This window comes from Euprymna scolopes, chromosome 33 (genome assembly GCF_053919585.1).
Source record: "Euprymna scolopes isolate OS-2025 chromosome 33, ASM5391958v1, whole genome shotgun sequence".
NCBI lineage: Eukaryota > Metazoa > Mollusca > Cephalopoda > Sepiida > Sepiolidae > Euprymna > Euprymna scolopes.
Window position 1 is genome coordinate 82442203 of NC_136514.1, and position 15726 is coordinate 82457928.

A 15726-nucleotide genomic window follows, 5' to 3' on the forward strand; every position below is an offset into this window, starting at 1 on the left:
CTTGATAAAATGCAACCGAGAAGCAGCCTTCTATGATTGCGTTCCACTGACGATCAGACCTAGGAAAGAAACTTTGCTCTTGGAAGTTTAGTTTTTAGGTAGAGAGAGAAAAGGGAAGTATTAACAGTGGTTGTAGGAAGACGATTTTTTTTTTGTTGTGAATGTTTTACATGGGTCGCCATAGATTGAAATTCAATCGAGCACCTGCCATGAAAATAATGACAGAGCAGATAAAAACTAGCAACGTCTTTTATGCAAGAAAGAGGTTGTAGCACGGAGAAGAGGCCACCACCCACTAGATTTCAAAGTCAGTTTTGTATTCTGTCAAGGCAGAAAAAAGTGCTCTAAGCAACACCTCTTCAAATTACGTTTTAATACAGGTAATGGGTTGCGTTAGGAGTAAAATACCTTCTGGAGCGGTAGAATGATCCAACCATTTTTCCAGCAACCTTGGAAACAGTTTTGATGTACATCTTCCATTTCAGGTTTGGAGTGAAGATTATCGAAGCAGGAGGCTTCCTTAAGGCGAGGGCCATTTATTTCAATTGGAACAAAGTAAGGATCAGAGCGTTGGTAATGAAAAGAGAGAATGTTGGTTTTACACGTATTAAAAATAGCCTGTTAACATTTTTCAGATTGCACCAGGTGCTTAAGGTTGGGATAGAGAGATTCAGAAAGAGATTGAGCATTAATGCTCTTCAAAGTGTTGCCATAAACTGTTATTTGATCTGTATAAATATCTTAAATTATAAATATAGAAGAGTAAAAAAAAAAAGATAAAGCAATGTAGGGAACTGGATGTTGAAGTGATTGTTACAAACGAACAAGAATAGACAAACGAACGAAGGCATTGTGGGTTTTGTTTTGTTTATCTTCGTACATAACCAGGATAGTGGATGTCTTTAATATTTCGGGAAAGACTTCCATCATCACGATTATTTCAAAAAGTCAATTCAAGATTTACTGATTTTCGTTTGTGATTGTTTTGGGAAAATAAATAGATAGACGAAGATAAAAAAAAAAAATAAAACACCTAGAAGAACTGTGTTCATAGGTCGCATCACTTCAAAACCTGGTTCCCTGCATTGCTTTAGCCATCTTACACCCTTCTATATTTAGCAGCAATGCTTGGAGCAAACTACCTTTCCCTATTATTTATTTAAAATTTATTAATTATTGATTTTTTTTTTTTATTTGCACCTATAAGTAATGCATCAAAATATTCACATACATGTACGGATGTGAGTTCTTGGCTTTTTATCACAGAATTCTGCACTTTTTAATCCAGAAAAAGTGGATTTCCGCTTACAATCCAAGAGCCTCCCAGGTATGTGATTTCTCCAACTTTTATAACAAAAAACTGATTTCTGCCAAAGCTTTACCTCCTTATTTTTTTTTGCCGCTATTTGTCTACATTTTATTTCTTCTCTCTTTTCATCTTTCTTTTTCCTGTTTTTTTCTTTCTATCTTTCCTTTTCTTCCTTTCCCCTCTTATAACAGTTCTCGCTGAAAACTGAAAATGTCAAGTTTGCCGTGAAGACTTCAAATGATTCATGATGGGCGTAAGAGAGTTAGATGACTTTTGTTTCATCAAAGACTGACTTCCTGTCTCCTTCCCCCACATCCACACCTGAGGTCTTTCTTTTAATTTAGACTTTCTTTGTTGAAACCAATTCGGGTTGAGTTACTTGGTTCGCAGGTATACTCCTCTATATCTATTTACCAGTAATGCTTCAAGCAAACTGACTTTCCTTTGTATCTTAAATTATGTTTCGATTTCCTAAGCTGTAACAGGGCTCTATGGACAAATTTATCTTTAGTTGACCTTTGACAACTAAATATTTTCGTTTACTAGCCAAATAGAAAAGTTACTAGCCAAACCCACATGATTTTTAGAATATGACATCTTCGTTCTTTGACGAGTACGTACATCATAAATATTTTTGTGTTATTTTATTATAAGTGTAATTCTAAATATACAACAAATTTTATGTTGATACTTGAAGCTATAAACATTCTAATTTTTTCAGATGTTTTTTTTTAAACAGCCTTCGATAAAAAATAGTATGTTCTATTAAACTTTTATTTTTTAAATAATTTAACCTTAAACAAAAAAATAAATAAATAAAACGAACATAGTTGAAAAGATATTTTTCACTCAGTAGTGAGCTTTAGAAGATTGTCAGTGAAAGAAATGCAATCGCCAAAAGATAAGCGTTTCATTATTTCTAGTCGCCATTTTGAAAAAACACTTGCAAATGCGACTGTTTCACTCGCAATGTAAAACCCTGCGTAATAACTTGAAACCGGCGGTATCATGTTTGATTTGTACTGATCTTCTGTAGCACAAATAATAACACACACACACACATTATATATATATATATATATATATATATATATATGAGAAGTGGAAGTGGTATGTTAGTTATCAAAAAAAATATACATACTTAAAAAAAAAAAAGTTAAACTAAAAACAACAATCCCAGAAAAGGAACTATTTTATATTTAATGTCATATCAACCATTTTTTTTTGGCATATATTTTGTGTCAACGTGATAAGTAATAGGTACAGCTCATGAAATCGACTTGTATCAGTTCTTGGGTTTGTATTACTGTACACACAGATTCGAAAAAGTTGTCAAAAACAAATATATAACAAATAAATGTTATCAAAGGCAAGATAAGTTACTTTTCTACCTAACTGGATAATTTTTAGTGCTTTTATTTAATGTAACATGTTTATTCAGCTCGATAAACATACAGTTTTTACCGATGTATTGGAAAATTTAAAATGGTGCCAAACTCTGCTGAACACAGTAAATTTGGGAAAATGAGTTAAAAATAAAAAATATACAAAATACTGTTGAAAACTCACGGAATATATGTCAGCCTATGTCACGGTAACATATATTGAGCTAATTTCTAACAGTATTTTGTATATTTTTAACTCATTTTCCCAAACTTACCGTGTTCAGCAGAGAGTTTGCCGCATTTTAAATTTTCCAATACATCGGTAAACACTGCATGTTTTTCGAGCTGAATAAACATGTTACATTAAATAAAAACACTAAAAACTTGTTCAGTTAGGTAGAAAAGTAACTTATCTTGCCTTTGATAACATTTATTTGTTATATATTTGATTTTTGACAATTTTTCGAATTTATGTGTATTACAGTAAAACAAACCCCATTTCGTTAACGGCATATCAACCCATTTTGTATTTCTTGATACTCAAACAATATTTATCATCTCATTTGGACTATTGAGACTGTTTTTCTCGCCTTGGGTCCCATTCTGATGTTTTGGCCAATGTAACCTTCGTCATATATTTAAGAGAGTTGTATTTACTATGCTCTTATTGCATTTCTGTGGGAGCAACACAAATTTTCCGACAGTATCTGATGGTCTGACACCATTTTTAATCCAGACAAAAATCACAAGGGACTTGATAATCCTGCATGCGATCAGACTTAGCTTACTGGGCGGCCAACAGATGGCTCTGTGTGTAGCGTGCCATTAATTTGTTTACACTGCACCCGCTGGCGGTAGTCTGCCTTTAATTTCAGATTATATCTTATTTTACTTTAATTTAACTAGTTATGGCTTCCAAGGCAAATTCAAGTGTTAGCCATGGTGTCAATTTTCAAAGTCAGACCCAAATAGCAATTCAGTAAAGCTTGATTTTTCAGTTTTATGACAAGCAAATTTTTATTTGTTATTGTTGTAACGTGTTATTGATAATTTTCCAGTGGCAACTAGGCACAACTGTTTTTTTTTTTTAGCATTGCCAAATGATCACCCATCTTGCACTGGCCAGGCTAAATGTTGCTTAACATTGGTGATATAACAAGAACTGTTGTATCGATGTGATTATACCAGATATATGTCAAACTTTGGTGTGTCTGACTATCTGGTGCTTTGGGTTAGGCAGTTTGTAAAATGTTCAGATAGTCCAAGAGATTCGCTTATTGCAAGACTTACACCATATTTTAACATTCTAACTAATCATTCACAAACAATCTACCATGAAAAATATGTGTGTTGTTCTTGTTTAAATATATAACATTAAGGGAGATAATTCAGGATATAACATCAGGAGCAGGGAAACAGAGACATTCAGAAAACTGTCGGCCGAGGAAACTTGATGATCGTATTGTGACCAGATGAGTTTAGCAGGTTGCCAACAGATAACTGTGTATAGCACACCATAAATTTGTTTACACTGCACCTGCTGGTGGTAGTCTCCCTTTATTTTGAGATTGATATGTAATTCAACTCTAATTATGGCTTTATAAGCATGTTCAACTGGCAGATAAGATTTTAATTCTTAAATTCAGACCCAAATAGCATTAAAGCTGAAAAACCAAGCTTTTCTTCTGACTATCCATTTTTCATTTGTTACTGCTGTACCATGTTATTGACAATATATTAATGTATTTATCTACAATGTATTTAAACAAAAATAACAATAGTTTAGTTCAGATGACTAATAATATAAAACACTTTGAAATAATCATCTAAAAATAAAAATAACCAAGGGAGGTAACTCATTTTAAACTGAAGAATATAATAAAAATTTAAAGACTCACTGCAGTCAGCATACAATAATTTTGTCGTCAAATATAAAACATTTTTAAATAATCACCTAAAACTAAAAATCAGCAGGGGGAGTAACTCATTGGATAAATATGATAAAAAGGTTTGTTGTTTTCAGTTTAGAACAGATCCATTTTCAAATGTAAATTTTTTTTTTTTTTGTATGTCCACCATTCTCCTAGAATACACGGGAAAATCCGTGGACATGTATATTTTCTTGAAAACTTCAACAGAGATTGAAAGAAAGAAAAAAAGACCTTTCGTGACGTGACAACTTTTGGAACGACTGTATTTAAGCAATACTTACATAATCGTCGTTCAACTCTTTAGACGAATCATCAATTTTCTCACTCAAACTAGATGATTGCTGAAATTGGATAGCACATGGCGAGTTTTGTCCATATGTCCAGAGAGCCAATGATTGCAAAATTTTGATAACAATTATGAAATTTTGGGGAAAAAATGATGAAATCTGGGGGGAGGGGGGGGATTATGAAATCTGGGGAAGGGGGATTATGAAATCTGGGGGAGGGGAATTATGAAATCTGGGGGAGGGGAATTATGAAATCGGAGGAGGGGAATTATGAAATTTGGGGGGGGGGGGGAATTATGAAATCTGAAGGGAAAAATAATGAAATCTGGGGGAAACAAATTATGAAATCTGAGGGGAAAAATAATGAAATCTGGGCGGGGGGGATATAAAATCTGGGGGAAAAAATTTAATCTTAGGGAAAAAATTTAATTTGGGGAAAAATATAAAATCTGCAAAAAAAAAAACATTATGAAATCTGGGGGTGGGGGAATGAAATCTGGGAAAAAATGAAATCTGGGAACAAAAATATGAAATGAGGGATTATGAAATCGGGGGGGGGGGAATTATGAAATCTGGGGGAAAAAATTATGAAATCTGGGAAAGTTAAAAACTCATTTGAAATAATTATGTAATTTAGATAAAATACAAAATTTAGGCAAGCAGATTTTTTATGCTTGCAAGAATTACCATGGAACTTAAACAATTAGGAATTTTGGCAAAAATTGTGTACATAAAATAAACTATTTAATAACAAAGAAAGAAAAATGATTAGAGTGCTCAATTACTTTTATAAAATCATAATATATAAATTATTCGAATAAACATATACTGATGATTGCATGAAGGCGAGATTTCTTCAGTTAGTATGGAAGACATTTTATCCATAAACTGAGAACAAACCATATGCAAAGTTTTGTGTTCTTTTGTGAAACCGACTTTTTTTTATTTCAAGGATTGTTTAGTGATTTTATTTATCAGTGATGAGACGATTCCATTATAATTACCGATTCTGATTCTTTTTAAATATATATGTGGAGGTAGGAGAGTCGGGTCACTGCAAAAACCACATATGTGCATATATTTTTGAAAATGTAAAAATACACTTACAAAGCATGACCTATAGATGTTAATTTTACTGGTAGTTTAAAATTAATAAATATTTATCAGTAAAAATAAGCAAATAAATACAATAAAAGGAATCATTTTTGGCATCGGAAAATAGATGGAAATTTTTTGATTCTGACACACCCCAAAAAGTTCTGATTTTTTCGATTCTGGATTTCGGTTAATCATACAAACTCTAAGATTATATATATATGTAATTATACTGAGTTTGTGAAATTCCTTCCTTCTCTCAAAAAAAAAAAAAAAAAAAAATGCTCCATCATTGCCAAAAGCGTGCTTATTCATAAAGTCTGAAGAAATGCTGGTTTTGAAAATTTTCAAACGACATAATGCTTGAAATTGTCGAACTGGACATTGAAACAATTGTAACGTAAATTGAAATACACTTTTTGTTGCCACCAACACCTTGTTTTGAAGTCTTGTTTTTGCTTACACAGTATATATATATATATATATATATATATATATATATATATATATATATATACTATAATAATTAAATACCTACAGACACCAGTGTCTCATCCTTTCGGGAATCTTCAGTGCAGGGTGTCAGGGTGTATATAAGTGATGAGACGATTCTAATATTTTTCCCGATTCCGATACAATTACCGATTCTGTTCTAAATTTTCAATTCCGATTCTTCTAAAACGTCTAAATGTTTAGCTATAGAGTTGGTTTTTTTTTTTTAGGATTACCAAGAAAAAAAATGTAATATTTTGCACATATTTTCACAACTGTAAAAGAAAAAAATACATTTATGCCAGAATACATAGATTTTCGTTTTACTGTTAGTTTGAACTCAATAAATATTTACTATCTTATCAGTATTTATGGAAAATTAAGTTTAAACAACAACAACAACAACACACACACACAAAGAATCGGAAGAAGCCGATGGAACCCTTCTAAGGTACAATACGTGGGTGTAGTGGGAGTCAAGTTGTCGCACACAAGTTGTTTGTATAAAGACATGAAAGAAAACCCGAAAAATGCAAGCACGCAAGAAGAAATCTAAACCCCTGCTGCATCGAAAAAAAAAAAAAAAACAATAAATGAATCGAATCTTCTGTAACCGATATATTGAAACGCATAGCATTATCCTGACCATTTCTACCCAGTGTTTCGATCAATCAAAAAAAAAAAAAAAAAAAAAAGAAAAAAGAAATCCATGGATGTAGACAGAGTCAAAAATGAGTCTGCCTTCAGCAGCCTCCATCGCCACCTCATAGCGACAGGCGTGCAATCAATTGGAGACAACACGATCGCACAACAGCACCGCTCTGTCGTAAGAGAGGGGGGGGGGATGGAGGGAGGAGGATGAATGGAAGCTACATCATTCTGCATTCAATTATATGGAAAAATCTAGGCCAAGAGTGTTACAAAATATGTCAAGTTCAATAAGATCCCGCGGCGGTGGAGAGGGTGGGGTTGCAGTGCAGAGGGAGGGATGGAGGGAGCATTGTAAAAAAAAAAAAAAAAAATGTTGCAAGAGAGAGGAGGAGGAATGGGAAAGAGGGAGAGTTAGAGGTTGGAGAAGACCGCAAGGGAGATGGAAAATAGTAAAGAAATAAGTATATCCCAAACCAAAATTTTACTTTGCTTCTAATTAAAGATTTCAAAATCACTTTTGAACATCGTTTCCGATCTTGATCCCCAGAAAGCTTTTCAAAATGGACTGTAAACGTGAAGATTTGTTAAACGATTGCATTTCATTATTACAGTACCCGACATTGCTCGGTGGTGGTGGTATTATTATTATTATTATTATTATTATTATTATTATTATTATTATTATTACTATTATTGTTTTTTTTTTATTTATTATTATATTTATTATTATGATTTTTTTTATTATTTCATTTATTTATTATTATTTTTATTATTTTTTATTTATTATTATTTTATCATAATTATTTATTATTATTATTATTTGTTATTATTATTAATTTATTATTACTATTATTGCTTTTTTATTTATTATTATATTTATTATTATTATTTTTTATTGCATTTATTTATTTATTATTATTTTTTATTTATTATTATTTTATCATAATTATTTATTATTATTATTTATTATTATTTATTATTTCATTTATTTATTATTTTTTATTTATTATTATTTTTATCATAATTATTTATTATTATTATTTATTATTATTATTTATTATTATTTATTATTTCATTTATTTATTTATTTATTATTTTTTATTTATTATTATTTTTATCATAATTATTTATTATTATTATTTATTATTATTTATTATTATTTTTATTGTTGTTGTACCCGACATTGTTCGGTATTAAACGTAACGTTAAATTCCTTGAAAAAAGACAAAGTAAAATTTAACAGAAAAAAAAAAAAAAAAAAGTGAAAAGAAACAGACAATTGCATGGGAGTATTTTTTTTTTCTAAACCGTTCACTTCTTGTAAGTAAAAAAAAAAAAGAAGAAAAATACTCGAGCCGAGATCGAAACCAAAACCTAAAGACAGCGAGTCAAATACGATAACCGTTGGCCAGCTTTACACGGTCTTTAAAAAACTGCTTTCACACCTACTTATTCTTGACACAATGTGAACGATTCACACATGCGCAGTCGTGAAACAGTTGATACACACATGCCCTCAGAGTACCAATTTTGCAATTTTGAGCTTCTGAATGAAATCCAATTTAATAGTTTTCCCCGTGTCTGAATACCCTATATATCAAATTTCAAATCTGCAGATAAAAGATTCGTTAAGTATATAGGTTGAGAAGTGGCCTCACATACACATACATTCCCCCTTTTATAGATATATCTATATTATAGATTACTTGTATTTTTTTTATTTTTCGAAACAAGAGGTACATTATATATATATATATATATATATACCAATAATTATAATGTACACTCACACACACACACACACACATATATATATACACACACATAAAAGGAACTTAGTGTGTGTGAGTTCGTTCTCTATGAACTCCTAAACGACTGAGCCAACTTTTTTTTCCAATTTTCACACAATATTTTCACACAAATATACTTTACATGCCTGGCAGTGTTCTGAGACAGGTTTTATATCGGAATGTCTTTGATAAGTATCGATAATCAAAAAAAAAAAAAAAAAAAATCCGTTGAAAGAAAGAACAGGCGATTTTGACTAAAGATAACATCTTATTGAGTCCAACACCAAAAGTGCATTTGAGAAGTTTTATTACCACACAAGCTGAAAGGCCCGGCACATAAAATCAACAGTAAAAATATAATAACCGGGAAAAACATTCCGCTACATTTCTATTATGGGATCAATTGATATGCCTATTTCAGGAATAATGGACTTTCCTAAAGATGAACGCCAAAAAGGAAAAATACCGACTTCGTAGAAGTCGACCCCAAGAGAATACAATATTGCCTTCTTATGAAGAATAGGCTTAAAAGGAGGATGTTCTGGGGTAAGCTGTTCCACTCATTTCAAGACTAATGGACTTACCCCCACACAAATATAGTTACACCCGAAACGTCATCGCAGCGAGTATTTATCCACTTACCCCAGTCGCTAATACATACCAATCGAACTTTCAATCTCGGCAATCAGTCCGGTATAAACTGGGTTATTTCAGTGGCCTTTTATCTGACAGGTCAAGGGATTTATTTTGAGTAGTCCTAGGAGGTTCACCCTCCCATGCCTTGTCTCTCTTCCTTGGAGTGGAGGAAGTTTATTGCCTACTGCTTCACATGCCCTCCTCTCAACCAGGGAATGCTGACTAAACTGCCCAGACAATTATTAATAAGGCCAGAATGCACCTTCTTTAGAAGTGCTGGCTTGACTCTCCTCCACCTTGTGCCACATCTTTCAGTGGTGAGGGAAATAAATAACAGCAATTTCTGGCAGCTATATCCCCAGAATCATGTCGTGTATTTTGGAAGCATAGTTTTATTAACACATTTTTTGTTAATTACGTGTTGGTCTTGATTATTAACAGCGTTACTACAGCGGCACCCCTTCTCCATCTTCAGGAAAACTCTGCTAGTTCCACAGCGGTTTGGAATACAATGATTATAACGTGGATTGATAAGGTACACGATGAATAACGGTAAAAATAATCCTGGGCAGTGCCGGGTAGGGGCAGCTAGTATGTAATGTACAAGGTGTATCCCCTCCCCGCCGTGCACGAATTACGTCATGCATGTCTGATTACTTTGAGGACAGTTCTTCAAAATTACAAGACAATTCCAGTTCTTGAATTTTTGGTCGGAAGTGGGTGCTGAGCAGCTTTGCTTTATAGAGAAGTCTTCCAAACACTCGACCGACCATTCCCTTCACCTTTCTCCACAAATGTTTTGCAGATCGAAAATGGAGATAAAAATCTGCTATGAAGAATATAACGAGGCTAAGATGGCGCTATCTACAAAAGAGGGTAGCCCTAGCCCAACCCCCTCATCTCTGTTACTACGAAGAAAAAACGCGCGTGCGCGCACACACACACACACACACACACACACACACACACACACACACACACACACACACACACACACACACACACACACACAAAAATAAAGAACAATGAATACGTACAAGAACCCAAAACTCTCTTAGAAAAAAAAAAAAAAAAAAAAATTAAATTTGAAGGAACGATAAAAAAATTAATTTAGGAAACTGATTTTAAAATAGATTTAAAAAGATGGAGAAGGGATAGGGAATAGAACAAAAACAGGTATTGATGAAATCAAATTCAGTACTGGTTTACTTACAGAGTCTGCGAAAAATGGATTTAAAAAAAAAAAAAAGTTAAAAAAAAAAAAAAAAAAGGAAAGAAAAGGTAAAATTCTTGAATTCCTAAGCGAAATTCTTAATCAAACCATAATCTGAGATTTCATTTTTTTTTTTTTTTTTTTTTTTATGAGGGGAGGTAGGAGAGAAAGTCCATTAGGTACAGGTACGTAAGCCCTTGCGATTTTTATACCCGCCCTCCCTCAACCAACCACAACCCATTCTTATATTGGTTTTATTTTAAAACCCTGACGAAAGTGCAGGAACTTTTTCGAAAGCACCAGTTACCCTCACACTGCACCAAGAATTACGGGGTTAGGGTTAGGCTTCAGATACTTACAGAAACGTAATGAACTCATTATTTTATAGCATATCAACCCTTTTTAGTGGTTATTTAATGCTCACTCCATTTGTTTTGATAAAATGTTCCATGTTTAAGGTTCTAAATAAATTTTCAGTGGATCTGAACAACGTACCCCCCCCCCCCGGCCTTTATATATTTGTTTCTTTTCTTCAATTTGTTTCAGCAGATTATTATAGATTGGACACTAATCTACCCACCCCCCATACAAAAAAAAAAAAAAAAAAAATCAATATTCTCTCTTGGATAGGGTCCCAGAAGGAGTCTTCAATCTAATACATCCCACTTTGTCAACGAAGCTCCAACTCCTGTCCCATCACGGCAATGTTGCATCACTGTGCCTGTTTTTCTGCATGGAATTTCGAATAGAACATTTTATTTAATCCATGTGGGGTAGCATGATATCGTCCTGTCAGCCATGAACAGATAGAAATCTTAATTCATAATTGTATTCTTAATATTATCAGCACTAAGGATCGAACCTTCAACCTTCAAGAGACTGTCGCTTAGAATACTTACTTAGCACCTATCTGACTATGTACCAAAGTGATCTCATTAAACTCAAAAAATTCCAACAACAAAAACTTCGAGCTATACTGAACATCAAATGGTATGACTATGTAACCAACACAAGCGTTCTTGAGAGAGCAAACAGCTGCAGTATTGAGGCCACCATCATGAGGCACAGACTCCGTTGGTTGGCGCACATTCTCAGAATGGATGAAAACAGGCTCCCTCGACAAACCCTGTACTCAGAGCTAACCACAGGAAAAATACCTATTGGCTGCCCTCTATTGCGATACAAGGGCCACCTCAAGTCCACCCTAAAAACACCGGATTTGATCTTCACATCTGGGAAACAACAGCTCAGGATCGGTGTCTGTGGCGCCAATCCATCATACATGGTACCAAAGGATACAAAGCAGAAAGAAGAAGACTGGTGGAGATCAAAAGGCAGGCAAGAAAAAACCATGCTGACCAACCCCGCGCCCTGCCAAGCATTGCTTGCCTTCTCTGCCTACGCAAATTCTATGCTCAGATTTGTCAGAGAAGCCATTTGCGATCCAAACGCTGAAGGAAAAGGAAACTGAAATTTTCGAATACGTGAAATTGGCCGCCAACGATTTTATCTGTAATGCCATATGTCCTTGCATATGAGTTTATAAAGCATAATGTAATATTCTAATTGATTTCTTCATTTTTCCTGGGCAACGCCAGTATACGCGCCTGCTAGCATATGATCAAACTATGTGAAAATAAGTCAATTGTACAGGTCAGAGTCCGGTCTAAAGTTCAGTATTTATACAGTATTTCGATTTCCAAGGAAAGGGTCATATACTTGCTTAACATATGAATTACATAACAACCTCTTTGTTGCAGTATTTGCTTTCAGAATATTTAATTAAAATATGTCTCACTTATTAAACCATCATATAATTATTTCTACAGTCAAACAACGTCGCAGCCTACATAAGCCATGAAAATCAAACCGGAAGTCCAACACTCGAGTTTCGCCCTCATAAGTTGAACCCATGTTCAGCTGATAAGCCTAAACTAGAGCGAAACTCGAGTCTTGGACTTCCGGTTTGTTGGCTTTCATGGTTCGTGTGAGCTACGACGTTGTTTAAACTGTGAAAATAATTTTATCATCTCTCACATTCTAAAAAATTATATATATATATATATATATATATATATATATATAAACACACACACATGTATGCATATATGTGTGTATACATATTTATACACATACATATACATATATGCAGGTCAGAGGTCATATATGTATATTAGTATTGGGACGGTTAATCGATATCAGTGATCAGAAAAATCGGAACTTCTTGCGTATCAGAAACAAACTGTGCCTATTTACCAATACCAAAAACGATTCTTTTAAATTATCAGTGAAATATTTAGAGATTTATAAAGAGTTGGAATCGGAAATAGTAACGGAATCGGGAAAAAAATTTGGAATCGTCCCATCACTAATATATATTTTGATTTTGGAGAACTTCAACTGCAGTAAAATGAAAAAAAAAAAAAAAAAAAAAAAATTAAAAATACATAGCAATTTCCTTGTTGAGGTATGTGCTTTCAGAACATTTCAGTGGGTAAAAATGTCTTAGTTTATCAAACCATAAAAGCTTATACTCACACGCACATATGCACACGTGCGCGCATAGTAATAAAAACGAACCAGTTTGTTTTCCTCTCCTATTATTTATTACGTGTTTGTGATGTTTTCAAACATATGAAATAATTTTTTATTTGAATTCATTTTCTTGGACATACTACCAGATTATATAATAAAATGAATTGCTGTGGCTGGCATCTTTTTTAACGATGGAAACCGGTAAAGCTCTCGTTTTTGATGATTTCTTCCTGTGTTTAATTTGTTTTCCCCTTCATCTTTTTTTTTTTTTAATTCACGCCTATCTAAATGAGTTGGGTCCATTTCTCCCTAAAATCGAAATGCAGTATTTCTAATTACTTTCACTTTGCACAATATCTATGTATCTCATACAGAGATCAAGTTTAGCTCCAGTATAACGTGGCTGTTACATTTTAGTCATGTCGTTACATTTCAACCATGTCGTTACATTTCAACCATGTCGTTACATTTCAACATGGTATCATGGTTCAGTTTTTTTGTTGTTGTTTTTTTTAAATTCAATTTTCACCCCAAACAAGGCACAGTGCCACTTTGAAATAGCGGACTACTATCGAGGACATAAGTTGCAGGGGCATTATGAAGGGAAATGAGTAGCAAGATGTTTGTTCACATTACACTTGAACTTCTGCATGTCAGTACAGTTTGGAAAACAGAATCTCGGAAGGGAATTCCAAAGTCTAGCAGTTCTGGAGAAGAAACTATTGTAGTAGAATGCTTTCTTACACCTAGGAATCTCTATTGTGAAGAGGTGGGATTTAGCTGCTTGTCGGGTTTGTCAGGAGTATTCACGTCAAGGTGGTGCAAGTGTTTGTACTTCATCATAGCATTCACCAGTTGTGCTCAAAACAGAAACATTTATTTCGAATGTACCCTTGTCTTATCAAAGTACCTATTGTTGATGCAAGGTCCTTCTGCTTGTGCAGCGATAAAACTTCTAAAATGTGATATTAGGCTGTAGACGTGCGATAACATTGGTCAAAATCAGACTGTTCCTTCTTTAATCAAATTTTTTGCACTTTCGATACTTATTGATACTTACTAAGAACACTCCCAGACACATGAAGTACATTTGCGTGAAATTTCAAAATATTCAGTCCGGTTGTTTTGGGAGTCCATAGGGAACGAACTTACAAACACACAGATTGCATTTTATATATACATAGAGAAGTAGAGATTACAAAAGTTAAATGAAACCGTTAATTATCTCTTGAGGTTGAAAATCCACACAGAGTTAAAACGACACACAAATAGGGTTCAATCATTTGTCTGCAGAGAGCAACCACAAGAAGCTGCTGTTGACCTACATGCTTGACCCCCAGACCTGACGCTGCTCAATCGATAGAGCTCTAGCCTATAAGCAGGTGCACGTGTGTCTAATGTAATTGGCAGATAGAACAATCAAGTCATTTATTTGATTATCGTTAAAATCTACAAGAACACGAGAAGGCGCGAAGGAGATGCAGTCATTTTATTTTTCTGGTTTGCTGAACATGCACCCCCACCCTACCCCGAGAAAAAAAATATTAGGCCATGTCTTACTAGAGACAACAAACCGAAAGAAAATGTAAACAAAAAATACAAAAAACAAATATATAACAAATAAATGTTACCAAAGGCAAGATAAGTTTGTCTTCTATTTGCCTGGACAAGCTTTTGGTTTTTTAACTTATTTTAAAGCGTTTATTCAGCTTGAAACGTAAATATTGCTGAGCACCTAAGCTAAAACGATAACTATATATGAGAGAGAGAGAGAGAGAGAGAAAAGAGAGAGATGGGGGGAGTAGAGGTAAACTGTTTTATCCGTATTGTAGGGAGTGTATGTATAAGTTAGTTTTCTATCTACCTGGATACGTTTTTGATGTTTAACTCATTTTAAAGTATTTACTGTTTGAAACGTAAGTATTGCTGAGTGCTTAAGTTAAAGCGATATATCTTCTTCTTCTATATATATAAATCTCAAACGTCTGTGTGTATGTATGTTTGTTTGTAACGCTAAAACTTTTGACAGACACAACCAGAGTTGACAAATGTGGTATCATATTGAAGCCCCATCACCCGGATGACAAATATCGAAATTTCACGTCAAACGGACCACTAAAAGTGGGTCAACTGATCAGTTTTCTTCAAGGGGGGCCCCCCAAATCCCAAACATTATGTTGTATATTACCTGTTCTCTTCTCCCTAAGCTAAAACAATTTCATATACATGCTGTAAATTACCTACGCTAGGGATAAAACATGAACAATAACAGTCCTAGGGTATATAAAACAAATAATACATAGAGATGAAAGATTCCTCTCCCCTAAGAATAAAACATATGTTCAATATCTGCTTTTGTTTTTTCATTGTTTATACGGTCCCGAGCAACGCCGGGTAGCCCT

The 15726-nt window shown here is 33.7% G+C and overlaps 1 protein-coding gene across 15 annotated transcripts in view; it reads right to left on the bottom strand.

The window, feature by feature from the left end:
- LOC145258331 (transcription factor 7-like 2) overlaps positions 1 to 15726 on the bottom strand; it is a 764652-nt gene that overhangs the window by 320057 nt on the left and 428869 nt on the right. For 10 of the 15 annotated variants that reach the window (XM_080116483.1, XM_080116489.1, XM_080116485.1 and 7 more), the window contains exon 4: positions 4907 to 4966. The exons of the other annotated variants lie outside the window; for them this stretch is intronic. In XM_080116483.1, the coding sequence (XP_079972609.1) occupies positions 4907 to 4966 (60 nt within the window). The remainder of the gene's footprint in view (positions 1 to 4906; positions 4967 to 15726) is intronic. 15 annotated transcript variants of the gene reach the window in all.